Here is a 19,025-nt window from a genome sequence, read left to right on the forward strand (position 1 = left end):
ACTTTTTGTAGGCACAACGTTCGTTTCTGTTTTATGTGTAACGGGCAATTCGGTTTATTGATCGTATGTATGTGTATACTCAAAACAATATATACCTATTTATTTACAAATATGTACCAAAAGCAGACATACATAGATATTGTGTATTTATGAGCATGCATATATATTTACATATATGGATATTTAATGAATATATAAGTTCAACATCTACAACAAATATTCTTATACATATAATGGCATGAGGCAGAAATGTGAAAGAAAAACGGAAAGGAAAAGATTCGTAGCATTACAAAACCTATTAAATGAATGTCTATCATATGGAATTCAAATAAAATATATCACGTTATATAAACACGTAGCAAACTCAAGCTTTTTTATTCAAATACGTTTTTAATAAAACAAATTAATTTGATTCAGTCCCTCCGAAACCCGTTGATGATCGGGTATTAGAAAAACCTTTTCAGTTTCTAATTTGGATCCAATATCCCTATCATTTTTGTCCCCTAGTCTAGTGCTGTGCGAAACATCGATGTAAAATCGATACATCGATGTTTTGCAATTTTTTCCAAACATCGATGTTTTATTTCCGATTTTCGATGTTTTTTACTACTTGTAAAAAAAACGCGGGAAAAGCTAGGTAAGTAAAAGCTAAAATTTGCATTTTTTAATAAAACCCCTAATATAATACAGAACAAATTACTAATATTATAGATGGATATTGGTGTTGGCAGTGCTTGGAAATGGAGAAGTTTTTAAAAGAATCTAATAGCAAAGGTAATTTTTATCTTGCAGCTGCAGTCTTATTTGTGTATGTGTATTTTCATTATTTGTACATATAATAATATGTTGTTCTATGTACTTAGATTGTAATGCAAACTCAACCGAAATGGATAAGGAACCTGAGGAAGGTGGTCCTAATAAACGGGTAAAATATGGAAAGTCAACTGTGTGGAATTTCTTCAATAAGTCTAAGGATGGCAAGTCTGCTAAATGCTTTAAATGTGGTAAAGTGTATCAAACATGTGGCAATACCACCAATTTATCTGCACATTTTAAACGAATGCATCCTACGTTGACAATTGAAGAACTACCAACGACCTCAAGCTCTATTTTGTCGTTTATAGACAAAAAATACGAAGCATTTTATTTACAGATCTCAAATGATAAGTCCCTTAAGGCATGTATATGCAAGTACCTCTGCGTTCCTGCAACGTCCACTGAAAGTGAGCGCATGTTCAGCAAAGCTGGACTTATAGTTAGCGAAAAAAGGAGTTCGCTTAAATCAAAGAATGTAGACATGCTCATTTTTATTAACAAAAATGAGTGGATCTCAAATAATTAGTCATTAATTATATTTTTTATGTTATGCTTTTCATTTTGTTATACTTATATTCTTTCAATTTATGAAAATATTGTTTTGTTGTTTTATCTGAAATTAGTCATTAACTATAATTTTTTATGTTATACTTTCTCTTGTTTTTAGTTTATTATTTGAAGTTATAAAAATATCGTTTGTTTTAAACCCTTTTTTTCCTTTATAAACAGACAAATCAAAACGAAGTGCCCTATGATGTATATTCATTTTTTTTTGAAAATTTGTTAGTGGAATTTCGATGCATCGATACATCGATGTTCTTCCTCCAAAAAAATCGAAACATCGATGTTGGCAAACATCGATGTTTCCCCAGCTCTACCCTAGTCTAATAAATGTTCGCTTCTACATATGACAGCTACATGCCGCAATGGTTGGTATGGACATATTAGTTTTATCGCGATAGCTTAAACAAGAAAGACGGTCAAATATGACCCGGAAATTGGTTTTAACTTTCAAAATCTTTATTTAATCAATGCAATGCATACAAAGCTTTTGTCAATCCTCAAAGGAGCTCGAACATTTTTTTTCTGGACTGGTGTATTGAATAGGCAGGCAGAAGTCACACGGAGTGAATACGGTGGTTTTGGAACGATATGCGTCTTACGGAAGGAATTCACAATTCACAAGCACCACGATAATCGAAATAATATCCAGTTTTATCTTCCAGTGAAGGGTATAAGAAATCAGAGCATTTCCCTTTGCTCACCTTTAATGGCAGTGAAAAGGTGAAGAACGCAGATGAATCCATTTCCAAGCCAAAGTTTCTGCAAAGATAAATTACTGTAAAATATCAAGTTGTACTTATGTATATGAGTTGTCTAAGATTTGAACTGCATAAATATCAGTAAAGCAAACCAATCGACATTATTCTTCCGACTGGGGCGGTATATTTTGACATCATATAAAAACAAATCTAAGCTATACTGTTAAGCCAACCAGATGGTGAAACCAACCTTGATTATAGCAGGAAATGACTTTGTCCAGCATCAAATATTTCACCTGAAATAATAAAATGGACAAAGGTTAACATTTACACGCAAAAAGAATATTTTTATGTATGCATTCAAAAATCAGCATATGGATCTCATCAACGCTTTTTATGACAGGGATAACTGTTATGTGTTCATCACATTGAAAAAAATATTTCTAAATTTAGTTAAAATACCCACCTTTTAGAACAACTATTTTATAAGAATCCCTTATCGTCTCAGCATTATTCAAGTAGCCTGAAATAGTAAAAATATATGGTAAAAATTCTTGCTTACAAATAATTTTTTAGTGATGCAATAAAATATCAGCAAATCAAAATCATCAAATATGTTTATGACAGGGATAACTGGCAATAAATATAATTTTCATCACAACGAATATATTTTATTAATAGGTTTAATAGTAGTGCCTACCTTTGTCACCATTTTGGACAAATAATCATTTTGTATACGGAAAGCTTAAAATTGAAAACCATCTTTGGGTGCATTCTCAAGAGATTTGCATAGAAGCTTTTATAATTGCTGACTTGTACGGTCCAAGAAGCACATTTTCTTCATACGTGGTACAATCTGCAAAATGAAAAACTTTTTATACTAATTGTTGCAATTCAAGTGCATCAGCACTGATTTTATTTATTCAGGCACAATGAATTCTTCAAAATAAGAATCAGTTATATGCTTGTCTTTTAAATTTCCTTCATCAGTGAAATAAAAACTTGAGTTTTGGAGAACGGAATTACAATTGATAAATTTATTTAAACTATTTGCTTAAAACCAGAAGGTGAAACAAACCTTAATTATAGTCGGTGTTTCCTACATGCCTAAGGATTGCTCGGCACCTGAAATGGGGGAAAATCGTTTAGATTAGTATTCGTGGGTACAGACACGTTGTAATGAGCTATGTTTTGAAATATCAGAACAACAAATCATCAAAAATAGTTATGAAAGGGATAACTGGCAATAAATGTAATGTTCATCATGTCTTATAATTATAAATGAATTAGAAAATTGGATGTTTTATTTTATTAAAATTTCTTATTTAAATGAATTCTCAAGATATTAGTATTTATACATACCATTGATTCGTCGATAAACACAGGCCCATTTTATTTTTTCGTGGTTCGATCTGCAAAATTGAGAATTTATTATAATAAATTGTTGCAGCGACATTTTTTTTAAATTTATTATTTTGTAGTCAGACAGAAGAAAATCTTCAAAATATGATTCAGCTATATGCTTGTCTATTCAAAATCGGCATCATTCAAAAATTTAAGGCCAAAAAAACCACTATCAATTATTGGATTGTTGCTTACCTTACGCGTCTCCATTTTAGCCCACGCGGTTATTGCAACTATTGAAAAAAAAAGAAGGAAAACATTCGTTAAATGCAATCAAAACTAAGATAAATAAGCAATGATAATTAATTAAATATCAGCAAGCTAAACCGATCGACATTATTCATCCGACTGGGGCGGTATTAAAGAACATCATGAAGTTGAGTTTACAAAGATAAAAATATTGGAAATAAAAACTAACCTAACTTTGGCAGCCATCAGTAAAGGAACACGTGTATTCGGTTGCCGCCACACGTAATTTGTATTGTACATCGCCTTTATATGTTCTATACCGGCATTTCCTTTGGTTTCCATTTTTTCTGTAATGGCATACATACGTACATACATATATTACAATTAGTTGCGACCAAAATGAAAGAAAACGTGCGTTAACTTGTAGTTTTTCAGATATATGTTTAACCAATCAACACAGTTTTTCAGACTGGGGCGGTATTTCAGAACATCATTAAAGTATTTGAAGACATGTAAGTATAAATTACAGGGGGGGAAAACTAACCTTACTTTTGCTGCCACCACCATAGGAACACGTGCACATGGCTGCTGCCACACGGAATTTTCGCTGTACAGTACGATACCGGTATTTACTTCGGTTCACATTTATCCTGTAAAGACATGTGTTATAATTAGTTGCAATTAAAATTAAAGAAAACGTGCTTTTAGTTATACGTACATACATACACACGTACATGTGTATGTATTACTCAGTTATATGTAAAACCAATCAACACAGTTTTCAGACTGGGGCGGTATAAAAAAACATCACTGAAGCACATGCTGGGGTATTATTGAATAAGATCTAGCAAACTTACCGCTTTATTATAAACGTTTAATTCAATAATTCTATTCATCCTCTCTATGAGCAGCATTTCCCAACCTTCTTCGGTGATATAGAAAACGAAATGGACGAGCTACAGCAGTAGCGATGTGTACTTGAAGTGTTTTTAGTCGATACTTTTATTCCTCCCAATCGATATTTTTGCTTTACGTTGCCACATGTTCCGTAAAGGGCAGTGTTGCTTTGATTTAAAAAAAACAAGCAATCAAACGCGTAATGGCGCGTATATACAAAAACAGCTGTTGCGTTCGTAGAAGTATTTATTTTTAATAATTTTGCAATTAGAGATAAATTAAAAATAGGCATAATGGAAAAAGACGTGGAGGGGAAATCACCAAAAATGGCCTATGTTACATTTGATGAGCTGCTGCATATGGATTTTGATAAAATTGAAGCTTCTGTTTCAAAGAATTTGGCACTTAACATATGCATCCGAAGTCTTGATTTAAATAAGGCTCCGGTGGATGTTTTAAGCTTATGGTTAAAAAAACTGCTAAGGGCTTATATAAGCGCACCGCATTGTGATTTAACCGACGTTTTCAAGTCTATGCACGAGTGGTTTCAAAGGCTAGTGAGTAACACTTCTCAGTTTCTCAGTTGGATAAATTAATAACAAGTTAACCTTCTCTTTTAGAAAGAACAAGCTGTCTATGGGGATATTATTAATATACTAGTAGATGCAATAGAATTTGCCGATTGGGCTAATAATCTGCTGCTAAATGCTGAGGAGACCTTGGTGCATACTGCATCCTATTTTCTGCTAGCCATCGTACATTGCATTCTGCAGTTTTACGTAGAACATAATATTCAGGACTTGAAAGAGCATTTGCCGAATGCAATCAAATTACACTTGCTAGTGATTTCCTTACTAAAAGAAGTTACAGCACGTTCTGTGAAAGTAAACGATGGTCGAGTTACTATTTGTAAGTTTATTCTGCTATTTTATTTAAGTTTGTATATATTTTCATATTCTTTTTATTGGCTGTACCTCGTCTTGCAGTAATCAGGCAGTTATGCGAAATCTGCGAATTATTGAGCACGAAAATCATTCACATGACTGTGTTTCTTAAAACCAGTAAGATCATGACCTATATCTGCATTCATTACTGCCGGCTCAGTGAATATGAAAGTAATCCCGAATGGTTAAACGAAACACAACTACACTTGTGCGACACAGTGCTTAATAACTTAGAAACTATTAAAAAGAAGGTAAGCCCCGATAATGGTTGTATAATGGTAAATTACAATTTTTTCTCTTAGGAAACGCTGACTGTTTCACTTGAGAAAGTTGAAGATTTTTTGAAAATGACTCAGGCGTATTTAATAATGCTACACAACATCTTTAGCACTGGTGTTAAGAATGTGGAGGAATCCGTTTTGGAAGTCCTTTTAGCGGTATTAATGGGCGGAGATACGTATGTTTATTTGTCTATGTACTCTGTGTGTTGTATAATTATTAGTTATACTTTGTAGCAAACCAACGCATGATCTGGGAAAAGACGTTCCAGCACTTTTGAATAAGTTTGTTCGATTGCCTACAATGAAAATTTTTGAGCTGATCTATCACGTTGGCGCGTTTCAAAAGGTATGCATTTATAAGAAGTTCCATAAATATTATTGTATATAAATCACTGGCCTCATTTTAGTACATGCTTGATGCCTTATCTCAGCCAGAGGCGTCTACGATTGATTTTTTTCAACTATGTTTGGATTTTGTCACTGTCGTCATAATGGACGATAAAATAATAACGCCATCTACTTGTGAGACTGTGCAGATGGTATTTGAATTTGTTTTTAAAGGTGAGTTTTGCCTAGCTGTGTTTACATACGCTAATTCTTATTTTAATTCATGCAAACAGACGAGTGGCAATTCATAAATCGAAAGCACTATGATCGCATCATTGAGGCATATGGCACATTGGTTTATGTAGGAAACTCTTTGCAATTGTGCAACTATTTTTGCGCTGGAGTTTTTCAAGACGATGTCCTCAAATCGCAAGCTTCTGCCGATGTCCTGCTTTGCAGCTTCAAAATAGTGGAGGCGAACAATGGTTGGAACAATGGTAGAATGCAGCCAGCCATTGATTATTGGAACCAATGCAATAATTCCTATGCAATGTGGTCACACAATTGCAGTCAGTGGCATGTGCGACGCATTTTGAATTATTTGTATACAATCAAAATATCAAATCAACTGCCAATGTTCAATTTAAACAACTATAGGCTTCTCCGATGCATCTCGGCAGGCAGTGACGGTGGAAAAAGTAAAGTGTTGGTGGAAGGTCTACAAAAACTATCAATGACGCCAATAAAACAAGCTGAACAATATTATGAGATGGTGAATAATTTTAACGTTCTCTTTAGAGCCTTCCTACTAACTCACCTCAAATTTTTATTACAGATTGCACTTGTAGAGATTTTAATTGTGCACAAAATTGGGCAGAGGGACTTAAAGATCTTGGAACAATCGTTAATTAAACTTAAGAGTCTTCTGGAAAGCGACAAGTGCATACTTCTGATTAATGTGATTGCAAAGCTGGCTTTGAAATCGAATCGATTCACGCAGTTTGGCGTGTTGCAAAAATTTGCACGCACTGCTGCTGTTGCAAGCTGGCATTTTCAAAAGTTTATCCATAAATGCCGACATTCTGACAATGAAACCCTAAAGTCTTTGTCCTCAGATGTGGTTGTGCAAAAAACTGACTGCACTACATTGTTGGACACACTGCTTAATTCGGAAAACCGTTGCTACAATAACAAAGGCGTAGACAATATGTACAGAAAATTATGCTATACGCGGAGTCGAAACCATCGCTGCAACAAATCCTGTTTAAAGCGCAAGCGGGACACCATTACACCCAAACATATAATCAATGAGCTTTACACCAAATCGGTGGAGCTCGATCAGTGCGACGCACAGTCTCTCGATCGCATGGATAAGGAGAAGCTGAAAAGCATAATAACCAATATTCAACGATATTTGCAAGAGTAAATTTTAGTATATTTATATATGTATATGTATGTGTTATGTAGTATTAGGCGTTAAAAAAATAATCAGACACATCCTCTCGATTTACTCCGACAGCGTCCAATAACTTATTCGATATGTCATCCAATTCGTCGGGTTGAATTAGGATGCCTGGTAGAAGAGAATCTTGTTAGTACAAACAAATAACGTCAAATGCGTATACAATCCTCCCAACTAACCCGCAAAAGAAGCCGATGTGAAGCTCACTATACTGCCAGCAAAAAATGCGCGTACAGCAACTCGAGTTATGTCAGGCCGGCGTGAGGGAGCCATTGCACTCAGTCCAGCAATCATAATGCCCAATGAGCCAGGATTGGCGAATCCACAAAGAGCAAATGTAGCAATTCCAGCACTGCGTGCCTGTTGAATACAAAAACAATTATTTTCATATTCGAACCCTTCCAGGGTACATGCTACTAACACCAATCTCGTTGTTCCTTATCATGGCGCCTAAATCCATGTAGCCTAGGAACTCGTTTATTAGCGTTTTCTTTGCAACGACCAGTGCAACTTTTTCGCAATCATGCCATGGTACACCCATGACAAAGACAAGGGGTATAAACGCTTGGCTTAGGAGCCACAGAAAGGTGACGTCCTCTTTGCCACCCAATTGAAACAACCACTCTACGACGGCGTTGAAGAACGCTATGATGGCTATAAAGGCAATTATATTCGAAACAATTCCGAGCACAATTGCAACACCATTTGCAGCCCCACTGGCAGCTGCGTCCAATATGGAAGAGTCTGTTCTGCAATAAATAATGCTAGTCGCTACACTGAATAGCTAATAATAAAATGCGCTTACGATTTTTCCAGTTGAATATTGTCTGCCTTGGTCTGAGACTCTTCAATTTCGGGTAAAAATAGCTTAGCAAAGGCCAAGGAGGCAGGTGCCGCCATAACGCTGGCAGTTATCAAATATGCTGGGGACGCTCCAAAGGATATATAGGCTCCCAGAACAGTGCCAGCCACGGTGGCATACCCAGATACACATATCGTATGTAGTTCGCTCTTAGTCAAACGTTCAATATAGGGCCGAATGATCAGCGGACTCTCTGTCATGCCCAAGAATACATTTCCGGCCGCATTGACGCTCTCACACACTGTCGTTCCAATCAGCGCCTGTAGGAGCCAGCCGAATACGTTCAGGATGAACTGCATCACACCCAAATAATAAAGGCACGAGGTGACCACACTGAAAAAGAATATGACTGCCAAGATGGCAAACGCGAAGACAAATTCATTGCAAATTCGATCGCCGTATACAAAGCGCGCGCCATGTGATGTGAACCCCAAAAAGACTGCCACTTTATCCCCAGCACACTGAAAGATAGATCTTCCAAAGGACCAACGCACACAGAAGAGACATAGAAGGAACTGAGCTAGTATCCCAGTCACAACAATCCGCCATGGTATTTCTTTCCGATACGGACACACGGCAAATCCAAAAAGTATGAATAGTATTGGTCCTATCACACCAATTAACTTAGCCGGCTCCTTCCTGGACTCGAACCCCAACACCGCGGCCATAAATAGTATAACAAGTATCAGCATCACGATTGACACCACTCTGGAAATATTTCGAAACAGGAAATAAAGACATGCATTCAAGAAACGAGCTCAAACGTTATCTTCGTCGGTGCCGAAGCTATATACAATATACCTTTCAATGTGTTTTACAACAAAACTTTTTAACTTCAAATATAACCAATTCTGGCTATCTAGTAACAGATACTATCTTATATTTTTTAAAATGATTTCTATACTTTTTTACATATTGCCAAGGGCGTACGCTGGGGGGGGGGGGGGGAGGGGTCACTTATGACGCACTATCTCGGCTTAAAATGGAACTGAGTTGGTTTTTTTTTTTAGTTTTTACACTGATTATATGCATAAATAATTTTTTAAATCATCGTGCATTATTTAATCAACATTTTAATTTTTTAGCCCCCATCCTTTTGTAAAAGCTGCGTACGCCCTTGCATATTGCTGAGACATGCTTGAGGTAAAAGTTTGTCATCGCAATAGATTTGAAACTGAGAAAGGAGGTAGAATTAAAACGGGCAGACGGACGGGCGGACATCACAATTTCGATTCGTCATTTCTTGCTGATCCAACATGTACATTTAACATACTATATGTTATTCGTGTATTTACATTTCTATCTAACAACCAGTGTTATAGACTTACACACCAAAAACAATATACAATGTACGCTTACACTTTTGAGGGAAGGGTATACAAAAAGTATACAAAAGAAAATATAAAATATTTTCTACATCTTTAGGGTATTTTTTTGTTTGCCTTTACCCTGAGAGTATACTTAACGTACAATTGCCGACTGAACTCCATCCATTTGTCGATGATGGGTTCGATGGTGTTGTCATATAGCTTTTGTCCAATGTACGGCTTGAAAAGGAAATAGTAAATAGTAAAGATATAGAAAATTGTAAATATCAAAGTGAGAAAGCCAAAGCCTGTGCACCAATTAATTTTACAAAGTATGTGGGGCTGGAAATTTGTTATATTCGCGATCGTTTCGTTATCCTTATCGCTTACGATTACGCTTTCGCCTTCGCTTTCATCGCGATATTGCCAGCTTTTTGACAAGTCTTTAACTGCCGTTTTGCAATTATCTGATTTCTTGTCTATACAAGTAGGGCAGGAAATATAACTAATAAAACTATATTTTTAAGCTTAAAACTTACCGTAACGAATAAACACGACAGTGCACCAAATAAAATATGATATAAATAATATATGGAATATAATTAGTAGAATTCTTTTGATAAGCTTCTTCCTTGGAGATTCCTCCTCGGGCTCAGTCTCGGTTTCTGTAACTGGCTCTGCCATTGATGACTATTCTAATATGATTTGTATACGTGTATGTGTATGAGTGTTTATACAAAACAATAGTACGAACAAATCTGATGTGAGAATCGAAGGATATCTGTGTATTCAAAGGGCTGCCCATTTTTTTTTGTTAACCTGCCTTGTTTACTAATCTTTATTGGCAGAATTCCCTAAGTGTTAAGAAAGATCGATTATTTGTTTGTTTGTCGATTTTTATAAATATATGTATTTTCAGGATTGTGATTTATATAGCTCTTAGACATTAAAAATATGGTGCTACCCCATTGCTTTTGTGGCGTTTTTCATGGACAATTGTTGTATTATTTTCGCATAGGACTCGCTTTCTTCCTCCTCTTGTATGAGTATACCTGGGAAGAATTTTGGGAAAATCGTACAAAGGGTATTCGCTGCTAGCTTTAAATACAGATACCTACCAGCAAAACTTGCAGATATAAAGCAAACAATGCTGCCTACAATGAAGGCCCGTATGGCGACCGTTGTTATTGATAATCGTCTAGTGGGTGCCATTGCGCTCAGGGAGCCAATCAGAATCCCCAAGGAGCTGGGATTGGCGAAGCCGCAAATGGCAAAAGTGGCAATGCCAGCACTCCGTGCGGTAATTTGATTGTTTTTTATATACTCGCCCAGCCTCTCGTAGGCCACAAACTCGTTGATGATGGTCTTGGTGGCTACCACCTTCGCTATTTTGTCACAGTCCTGGTTAGGAACACCTTAGGGGAAGAAAAAGGCAAGTCCAAGTTTAATGGAATTATTGGAATTCGTTTTTTGGAATGACTTACCCATTGCCCATGCTAGAGGAATAAATAATTTTGAAAAAATCCATTCAAAATCAATGTCTTCAAGCCCTACACGTTCACCCAACCAGTTGACTAAGCCATTCAGGAAAGCAACGAAGGCGATAAAAGCAACAATATTAGCTATAATTCCAAGGACAATTTGTATAGCATTGGTGGCACCATTGGAGGCAGCATCCAGTAGAGATGAGTCGGTACTGTAAATAAAAACGAATTGCACTTTTAAACTACTTTACTTTAATCGTTCCTTGGCAGCTATATGAAGAAATTTCAGATTATGGTGAGGTATAAAATACAATTAAGTACTAAAGTGGATTAAAAGTTTTCAATATTCATAAAAATGTCGTCGATCTTATAAAAACGAAAAAATTTAGCAAGACGCGAAAAATATGAGAACGGTCTCTATACAGATCGGGATTTGAATTTGAAGGTCTTTATCAATCTGGAGTTCCGTTCAATCCAATCGGAATAAAGCTCACATTCAAAATCGATCGTTTATGTTCCCAAGCATGCTACGTATCTATCTTCAGTACTTCAACTATTGAATTGAGTAAGAAAGTATACTACCCATCGACATTCATTAGCATAAAAATTTTGAAATAATAAATAAGTGATTATTTCAAGGTGAAATGCATTTAAATCAAACCCAATGGATTGCCTATCTGCTAAAAAATTCTAAATATGTAATTGTGAGCATTACAAAAAATATTTACTCAGAGGAAGATTATTGCCCCTATTGTTAAGTATTTCATGAAATAATTTTGAACTTTTTGTTGAGTCCAACTAATATGTCAACAAATTTCGGAATACTTACGATTTCTCGAGTTGTATCGAGTCGCTGGACGTTTGACTCTTCTCGGTTTCGGGCATGTAGAGCTTTGCAAAAGCCAGAGCAGCCGGTGCAGCCATTACTGAAGATGTTATCAAATGAGCAGTGGAAGCTCCAAATGACAGATAAGCTGCCAGGACAGTGCCTGAGACTGTACAGAAGCCCGAAACCATAATGGCATGTATCTCGCTATGCGTCAGCTTAACTATGTATGGCCGTATAAGCAATGGGCTCTCGGACATTCCCAGAAAGATATTCGCTGCGGCAATCACGCTCTCGCATACCGTGGTACCCAATATCGACTGCAATATCCATCCGAGCTTCATTACAATCCACTGCATAGCGCCCAAATAATAAAGAACTGAGATGAAGAAGCTGCAAAAGAAGATGACCGGCAGTATGGCAAAGGCGAACACATTTTCATTGATGAGGGTATCGCCAAACACAAATCGGGCGCCATCCGTCGCATAGCCCAGAAAGGTGGCCACCTTATCGCCGAGACATCTAAAAATCGCCCGACCAACTTCCCAGCGTATGCATAAAATCCCAAGGAGGAACTGGCACGTAATGCCTGTAATCACAATGCGCCATTTAATAGCACTGCGTTTTGTCGAGAAGATATAGCCGATGAGGATAAACACGCAGGGAGCCACGAGGGACATCAGTTTTTGTGGCTCATCTCTGGTTTCGAAATAGAGGAAAACCGCAAGACCTGCTAGTAGAAGGCTTATTATAGCTGCTGACACGATGCTGTAATGAGAAAGGTTTTCAAAATATAATCGAAATGGAAACTTCAATGTTTTATAGTATTTACCGCATTCTGCTGATCTTGTGCCATATTCTTGACGCCGGCTGCAGGAATTTCCGGTGCAGTCGCCTGCCCACTGTGGGCTTAAATATGTAGAAGTAGAACAGGCCCAGGTAGATGAAGCCAAACAGAAGCACCAGCATACCATATCCGGTACAAAATTGTATGCCACACACCGTCTCATCAATGAAATATTTGCAATGGTAGTGAGCTATTTGAATAAGCAGGGATAATATTATGATCGGAACTCAAGGATGAGAAATCAGTCACTTACTGAGATCATGATAGTGATAGGTGGCATAGGAAAAGTAACCCACAACGGCAACGTGTATCAGAAATATGAGCAGCCTTCTTACTAAGCGCTTATATTTGCTCTCCGGTTGATCTATCGCATCGAGTTTGCCATCCGACCAGACTTCAGTCATATTGGCGAGTTGAAAATCAGTCTAACAACATAAATGGCATGTTATTTACAAACCGATTTTACTGATGGATATATAGTCTAGCATGTACCTTGTTATTTGCAGGATTTGGTGGTTCTAGTGCATCCATATCCTAAAAGTTGGATAAAATTAAAAGCATAATAATATGGGGATTAAAAAATGAAATCACAAATGGGCAGTTTAATATTAAAACGAAGTGTTAATAGTGCTAAAGGTTTCAGGATGTTGAGTTTTTGATTAATTTGTGTTAAGATTTTAGGTAATTATTAGTAATGATGATAACCAACTCAAAAGCTAGTTTAAAAGTTATCTTTGTCTGCGATTAAGAAATATACTCTCCATTTTATAAAAAATACTCTTTATCTCCATGGTGATGGTCCGCTAACTATATACTCTATTTCGTGCATAGTTTTCAATTCATAATATTGGCATTAAAAAATGCAATCAAAAATGGGCAGTTTTATATTAAAACGAAGTGTTAATAGGGCTAAGGGTTTCATGAGGCTGCGTGTTTGATTAATTTGTGCTAAGATTTTAGGTAAAGAAAAATAGATCATTTAAAATATAGAAGGTGTTCCGTATTTAAGAAGACTGGATGTGCATTTTAAGTATTTATAACCAACTCAAAAGCTAGCTTAAAAGTTATTTTTGTCTGCGCTGAAGAACACTCCACTTTATAACAAATTTTATCTTTATCTCCATGGTGATACTATGTACTCTATTTTGTGCTTAGTTTTTAATTCAATTGTCTGCGCGCTATGATATACAATGTGGTCTACCATTCTCATTTAAGGATGCTGGTAAATTATTACAGATAATTACTAACAGGGTAGCCTTGCGCTATTTAGAACGAATGTACATAAGACACAGCAGACAGGTATAATCAGTGTATTATCAGTTTGTATAAGAACGAAGAACTTCGAGAGTAGAATATCAAAAGAACAACCTAACTAGGTGAACATATTCCCCAATTACTCTAATATTAGTGATTTTCAGAACTTCTGTAATTTGCACATTTTTTAATGCTTTATGGCGTACATTTATTTATTCCAAAAATTTGTCTAAGTCCCAATAAAATGGGTTAAGAAGTCGTTTTAGTGTCCACGCATAAATCACCTTCAAAAGCACTCAGCGTTGTATTTCAGTACTGATTTCTAAAAATAACGCTTATTTTCAGTTAGTAATAGTATGACATGATCATTAATGAAATTGAAAACTAATGTTATTTGTTGGGAGCTGAAAGATTAGGAAGTCCTTATAACATCATAATATACTTGTATTTATGACAATATAACAATACCACTTCAATTAAATCTGTTATAATTCTTATATACATTTATTTTGATATTTCATTTATTCGTACGTACTTGATCCAACTCGTATGAGTTGTTACTAACACCTTTTGACGTTTGTGTGGCCATCTGTAAGGGTACATATTTTATTTTATTGATTATCACAAGTTTTTCCAGCAACTTGATAAGGTAAAAACTATACTGTTCTAATATATTGGTGCAAAATCCATCTTGATGTGGTCATATATACACGTAATCTTTTGGCTGTAATGTGAAGAACACTGGCTTTGGCTCGTTTTGTGTTCAATTGCTTTAGTTTTGGCATTAACTGTTCAAGTGCCCTCGATACGTCAAGCGTTTTTTTTTTTTTATGACTCTTATTTACTGAATCTCTGGGAATTTGATGTCGTTTAACCCGCTGGCCCACTCGAAGTGATAAGCACATGGAGGCACGTTGACTAGTTCTTAACTCTGCGCCACACGTGGGTCGATGTTTGTCGTTTGAAAGTTGTTTTATTGGCGAAATGCTTTTCGTGCTTCATTTTTCTCACATTTTGGCTTCAGTTTAAAGTAATTTAAGAAGAGCATGGCATTATACACTTCATTTGTTTTATAAAAAATATTTCAATTTATTCGTCTTTAATAATTCCATCTCCGCTTCAAAATGTAAGCTCTTTAATATCCTAAGCTTATGTTAGAGCCTTGTCCATTCATTGAATTTTGTGCTGTCTTAATTGTTAATTCGGTAAAAAGTTTTTACAAGTTTTGGCAACATGTTTGACAAATTCGTATGTAACATTCCCTGCTGAATTGCAATCATCCTACTATAAGTATATGGCGATTTAATCTTATGGCCCTTTGAACGCCCTTCATGGCAAGCCTTTATTTTCTTGAGACCGCAGTATTCGATTACCAAAAAAACTTCTATAGATGCCGTTTTGCAGCTTTGGTTTTGTTGTACATTAGAGATTATCGTTTTCTAATCACTTCAAGTGATAACGCAATCTCATTCACGTCAACATCCAGTAATCGGCCATTGAGGAACGTGAGTCAAAGGCCAATAAAAGTTAACACAACTGCCATTGAAAAGATATTGTAAATGATTCAATAGAAATACCAGCCCCCCAGTATTTATAACCATCGGAGTATTCGCTTTTACCGACTAGAAATGAAGCCATAATTTTCGTTTTTATTGCCAGCTTGTTTACTTGAAATATTATACAAGTAAATAACTTTTCAAAAGTATGCTTTTTTTATTTGGGACGTGTGTTTTACTTCGTTTAGTTTTCGTCGTTTTGTTTTTATGGGCTTCATTCAATTTTAAGTACAAGGCGGATTATTTATGAAAATTTTTAGGTATAACGATATCGCACCGAATATCACTTGTGCATATACTTGTACAACCTTTTGTTTTCATTCACTGATATATACTTGTAATTATGAATTGTTTATTTGTTTGGACTTCTCTCAATTAACTGGTTTTTTGTTGACATTCTGAGGTAATTCACCTTTTTTTGTAGCTTTTAATTTACTAGCGGAGCAAACACGTTTATATTTCAAAGCCGCTGCTAATTATAAACCTTGACGCGTGCGTATGTTAAATTGTTAGTTGGTCACTAACGTTTGGTTGCCATTATAGCTGGTTGAAAGCTGGGGCAAGACTAAAACCGAGTGACTGCTTCAAAGGTGTTTATAATGAGTATTTTTTGGCTTTGATGAACGCTACACTGTAAGAAACTTGTATTTCACTTTGAAGACAATAATTAATTCTCATGATGTTCAATTAACAGTTCAGCTAAAAAGTAATTGAAAGCAACGTGCGAAAGATGATAGATAGATAGCTAGATAGATAGATATATAGATAGATAGATAGATAGATAGATAGATAGATAGATAGATAGATAGATAGATAGATAGATAGATAGATAGATAGATAGATAGGTAGGTAGATAGATAGATAGATAGATAGATCGATAGATGGACAGATGAAAAGATATAAAGACTAAACTGCATACTAGACAGTCTAAATATGAACTGTATCAAATGTAATAGGCACTATAAACTAAAACTTAATTACAATCGGCTTACTATATCATACGAGTGACACAGGACCGACCATTTAAAAAAATCTCTATTCGTTCTGTCTTTTTTCTTTTGTTAAAAAACTCTCTTTTATCTTCTTAGGGACGGGATTTTCTTCATCAATACATAAAAGGAGTTGTGGAAGACTGCAAAAAGTATATATGTATAAGTATATATGTACACAAGTATTCTTAATCAGTATGATAAGATGATTCTATATAGATCATATTGTAATTTGATTAGAATTTTCCTTAGGCTTTCTTAGTTTATATGGTTTTTTTTATAATAATTATATATAGTTTTATATTGTCGACAGTCAATTTTGTTGACAAATATAATTAATAAATAAATATCCATACTCATTCGTCTGTATGAGAGCAAGGGTCTCAGGACTTGCAATAACCAAACTCATAAGTATTACGAGCGCCTTGCAATGGCAGAAATCAAAACCTAAATATGTAAGTATGTTTGTAGAATCTCAAAAGTTGAGCTTCTGTGTATGTGTGATGTTTTGCTGTTGTTCTAAATTTATAATAAACTCAATAGAACTTGAATTTTTTTGAGTGTTTTGTGAACGTTGTTAACATGTTTCTCTGCCTTATATATGTACATATAGTATGTATGTACATATAAAATGAAGCTCGCAAACACGCTTGTACAATATACCTTTCGTATTCATATGGTTCGTGGAACGAGTGCGTACAAATTTTTATTTGTATATGAGATAAAGGTATAACGCTCATATAACTCGTCAAATGACGAGCGATAACATGAAATTGCACAATATTTGGATCGCAGTCGAATTCAGAATGATTTTAAAGTACTTGGAGAGAAGCGTTTGTGCTTGAAGTTACAAATTAATGTGAACCCATGAAAGTGATCGTTAAATTCAATGTACGGGTATACTTCTCCATAAATTAATCGTAGCTTAAGTAAATGATGTGTGGAATGGACTTGTGAATGTTTTAAATCAACTTTATCAGCATTATCATTAGCCGGTTTGGGTTCTTTATTGATCGAGTTGAGCAACAGAATGTTGACAAATAAATTGACAAATAATAAAGTCTGTTCAGAATACATGATTATGTTATTAATACTTTTCAGAATAGTGTGAATTTGGTTTGATTTGTATACAAATAAGTGATGGTTTGACCTAGTATGGATACATTTAATATAGCATAATCAATGTGAACTTAGAACAAGCCGTGGCAGACATACAATATACATACTATATATTCCTGCTAAGTTTGCCAATATAGTCGTGTCTGTTCAACAGCCTGTATTGGAATTGCAAAGAGTGTAAGAGCTAGAATCATTAAACCTGGTAGAATATGTTCTCCTAAATACGAAAAAGAGCAAGCTTATGCAATTTTTCGTTCCAACCTTTATTCACTCTCTCTCTCTCTCTCTGTCTCTCTCTCTCTGTCTCTCTCTCTCTGTCTCTCTCTCTCTGTCTCTCTCTCTCTCAGTATTATAATTACAATAATTTTGTTGTAACCCCGTTTAAAATTAATGCCGTCGGAAAATTAGATGAATATTTATATATGTACATATGTATGTATGTAGCATATGTTATTTGTATTTTATTAATTTTAGTTTTTAAAATGTAACAAATGATTTAGAAATAAAATTAAGCACACTTATAGCACGCGCGCCCGACACGTTTGAACGCTTTGCGGAGTTCAATTTAAATAATATAATGAACTGAATGACTAATGCTCATGTAGATTTTACTTTCATAAATTCAAATCGCGTATTGTCATTGACAGAAATACATATATATAATTTATATTTACAACTATAACTTCTTTTAATGTTGTGCTATTAAGACAAAAATTGGAACATGTATACCTAAGCTTTAAATCGTAAAAAACACACTCACCGGACAATATTTAAAATAAGTTTGTTGTCTGTAGAACGCATAATGCCACGAGTGGACGGACTTGTCTAGCACGACTTGACATGTCACTATCTTCTTTACAAAAATTGAAAGATTTTATATTAGTACGAACATTGTTGTTTGCTGATATTGAAATTAATCAACATACTCGTATGTATTTGCTGTTGTCCTGCTTGTTTGAATCATTTAGCTAGCAAAACCGTATTTGTTGTTATAGAAAATATTAAACATTCAAAGAAGATCGTAATTCCAGCAATGCCGAATTGATAACTAAGTAGTACTCCTATACTCTTCTAACAAGGCTGCGAAACCATAGCAGAGATTTCAATCTACAAACTAACAGCAATAGGAATTTGGAAAAAAACCATAAAATCTTCAACAAACTGGCACGTTTGTATTTCATCGGCATTTGATCGTGAGT

At 35.2% G+C, this 19,025-nt stretch overlaps 3 protein-coding genes and 1 long non-coding RNA gene across 4 annotated transcripts; 1 reads left to right on the forward strand and 3 right to left on the reverse strand.

Moving 5' to 3' along the window:
* Positions 1–1,814: 1,814 nt before the first annotated feature.
* On the reverse strand, positions 1,815–4,640 carry LOC115633891. The gene is made up of 10 exons (XR_003996395.1): positions 4,529–4,640; positions 4,216–4,321; positions 3,901–4,018; positions 3,678–3,715; positions 3,441–3,490; positions 3,157–3,203; positions 2,779–2,934; positions 2,545–2,601; positions 2,329–2,374; positions 1,815–2,139 (listed from the first exon to the last, which is right to left on the reverse strand). It is a non-coding gene; the product is annotated as an uncharacterized LOC115633891 (long non-coding RNA).
* A 286-nt stretch (positions 4,641–4,926) lies between these two features.
* On the forward strand, positions 4,927–7,630 carry LOC115628107. Its single transcript, XM_030524090.1, has 8 exons — positions 4,927–5,125; positions 5,189–5,477; positions 5,555–5,763; positions 5,815–5,969; positions 6,028–6,139; positions 6,201–6,354; positions 6,414–6,892; positions 6,956–7,630. Exons 1-8 carry the CDS (start codon positions 4,928–4,930, stop codon positions 7,544–7,546), a joined length of 2,187 nt encoding a protein of 728 aa, XP_030379950.1. The 5' UTR covers position 4,927; the 3' UTR covers positions 7,547–7,630.
* On the reverse strand, positions 7,534–10,462 carry LOC115628113 (solute carrier family 28 member 3). Its single transcript, XM_030524099.1, has 6 exons — positions 10,291–10,462; positions 9,915–10,230; positions 8,388–9,152; positions 8,004–8,331; positions 7,762–7,942; positions 7,534–7,693 (listed from the first exon to the last, which is right to left on the reverse strand). The coding sequence occupies exons 1-6, from the start codon at positions 10,433–10,435 to the stop codon at positions 7,590–7,592; spliced, it is 1,839 nt and encodes a 612-aa protein (XP_030379959.1). The 5' UTR covers positions 10,436–10,462; the 3' UTR covers positions 7,534–7,589.
* Positions 10,463–10,633: 171 nt separating this feature from the next.
* LOC115632459 (sodium/nucleoside cotransporter 1) lies at positions 10,634–16,241 on the reverse strand. Its single transcript, XM_030529620.1, has 9 exons — positions 16,131–16,241; positions 14,698–14,751; positions 13,401–13,442; positions 13,162–13,333; positions 12,894–13,098; positions 12,065–12,829; positions 11,236–11,447; positions 10,870–11,166; positions 10,634–10,803 (listed from the first exon to the last, which is right to left on the reverse strand). Exons 2-9 carry the CDS (start codon positions 14,749–14,751, stop codon positions 10,712–10,714), a joined length of 1,839 nt encoding a protein of 612 aa, XP_030385480.1. The 5' UTR covers positions 16,131–16,241; the 3' UTR covers positions 10,634–10,711.
* Between the last annotated feature and the right edge of the window lie 2,784 nt (positions 16,242–19,025).

The sequence above is a fragment of the Scaptodrosophila lebanonensis genome, unplaced genomic scaffold (assembly GCF_003285725.1).
Source record: "Scaptodrosophila lebanonensis strain 11010-0011.00,11010-0021.00 unplaced genomic scaffold, SlebRS2 tig00000001-arrow-pilon, whole genome shotgun sequence".
NCBI lineage: Eukaryota > Metazoa > Arthropoda > Insecta > Diptera > Drosophilidae > Scaptodrosophila > Scaptodrosophila lebanonensis.

What these genes read in the sequence shown, in the direction of transcription:
- LOC115628107 (XM_030524090.1), top strand. Translation starts at nt 4,928, where the DNA reads ATGGATTTTGATAAAATTGAAGCTTCTGTTTCAAAGAATTTGGCACTT. An exon ending in ACGAGTGGTTTCAAAGGCTA is followed by an intron (nt 5,126 to 5,188) that starts GTGAGTAACACT and finishes CTTCTCTTTTAG; the next exon opens with AAAGAACAAGCTGTCTATGG. An exon ending in CGATGGTCGAGTTACTATTT is followed by an intron (nt 5,478 to 5,554) that starts GTAAGTTTATTC and finishes CTCGTCTTGCAG; the next exon opens with TAATCAGGCAGTTATGCGAA.
- LOC115628113 (XM_030524099.1), bottom strand. Translation starts at nt 10,435, where the DNA reads ATGGCAGAGCCAGTTACAGAAACCGAGACTGAGCCCGAGGAGGAATCT. An exon ending in TGTCGTGTTTATTCGTTACG is followed by an intron (nt 10,231 to 10,290) that starts GTAAGTTTTAAG and finishes CTACTTGTATAG; the next exon opens with ACAAGAAATCAGATAATTGC. An exon ending in ATGGAGTTCAGTCGGCAATT is followed by an intron (nt 9,153 to 9,914) that starts GTACGTTAAGTA and finishes AAATATTTCCAG; the next exon opens with AGTGGTGTCAATCGTGATGC.
- LOC115632459 (XM_030529620.1), bottom strand. Translation starts at nt 14,751, where the DNA reads ATGGCCACACAAACGTCAAAAGGTGTTAGTAACAACTCATACGAGTTG. An exon ending in CACAAGATCAGCAGAATGCG is followed by an intron (nt 12,830 to 12,893) that starts GTAAATACTATA and finishes TTCTCATTACAG; the next exon opens with CATCGTGTCAGCAGCTATAA. An exon ending in TCCTCTAGCATGGGCAATGG is followed by an intron (nt 11,167 to 11,235) that starts GTAAGTCATTCC and finishes TCTTCCCCTAAG; the next exon opens with GTGTTCCTAACCAGGACTGT.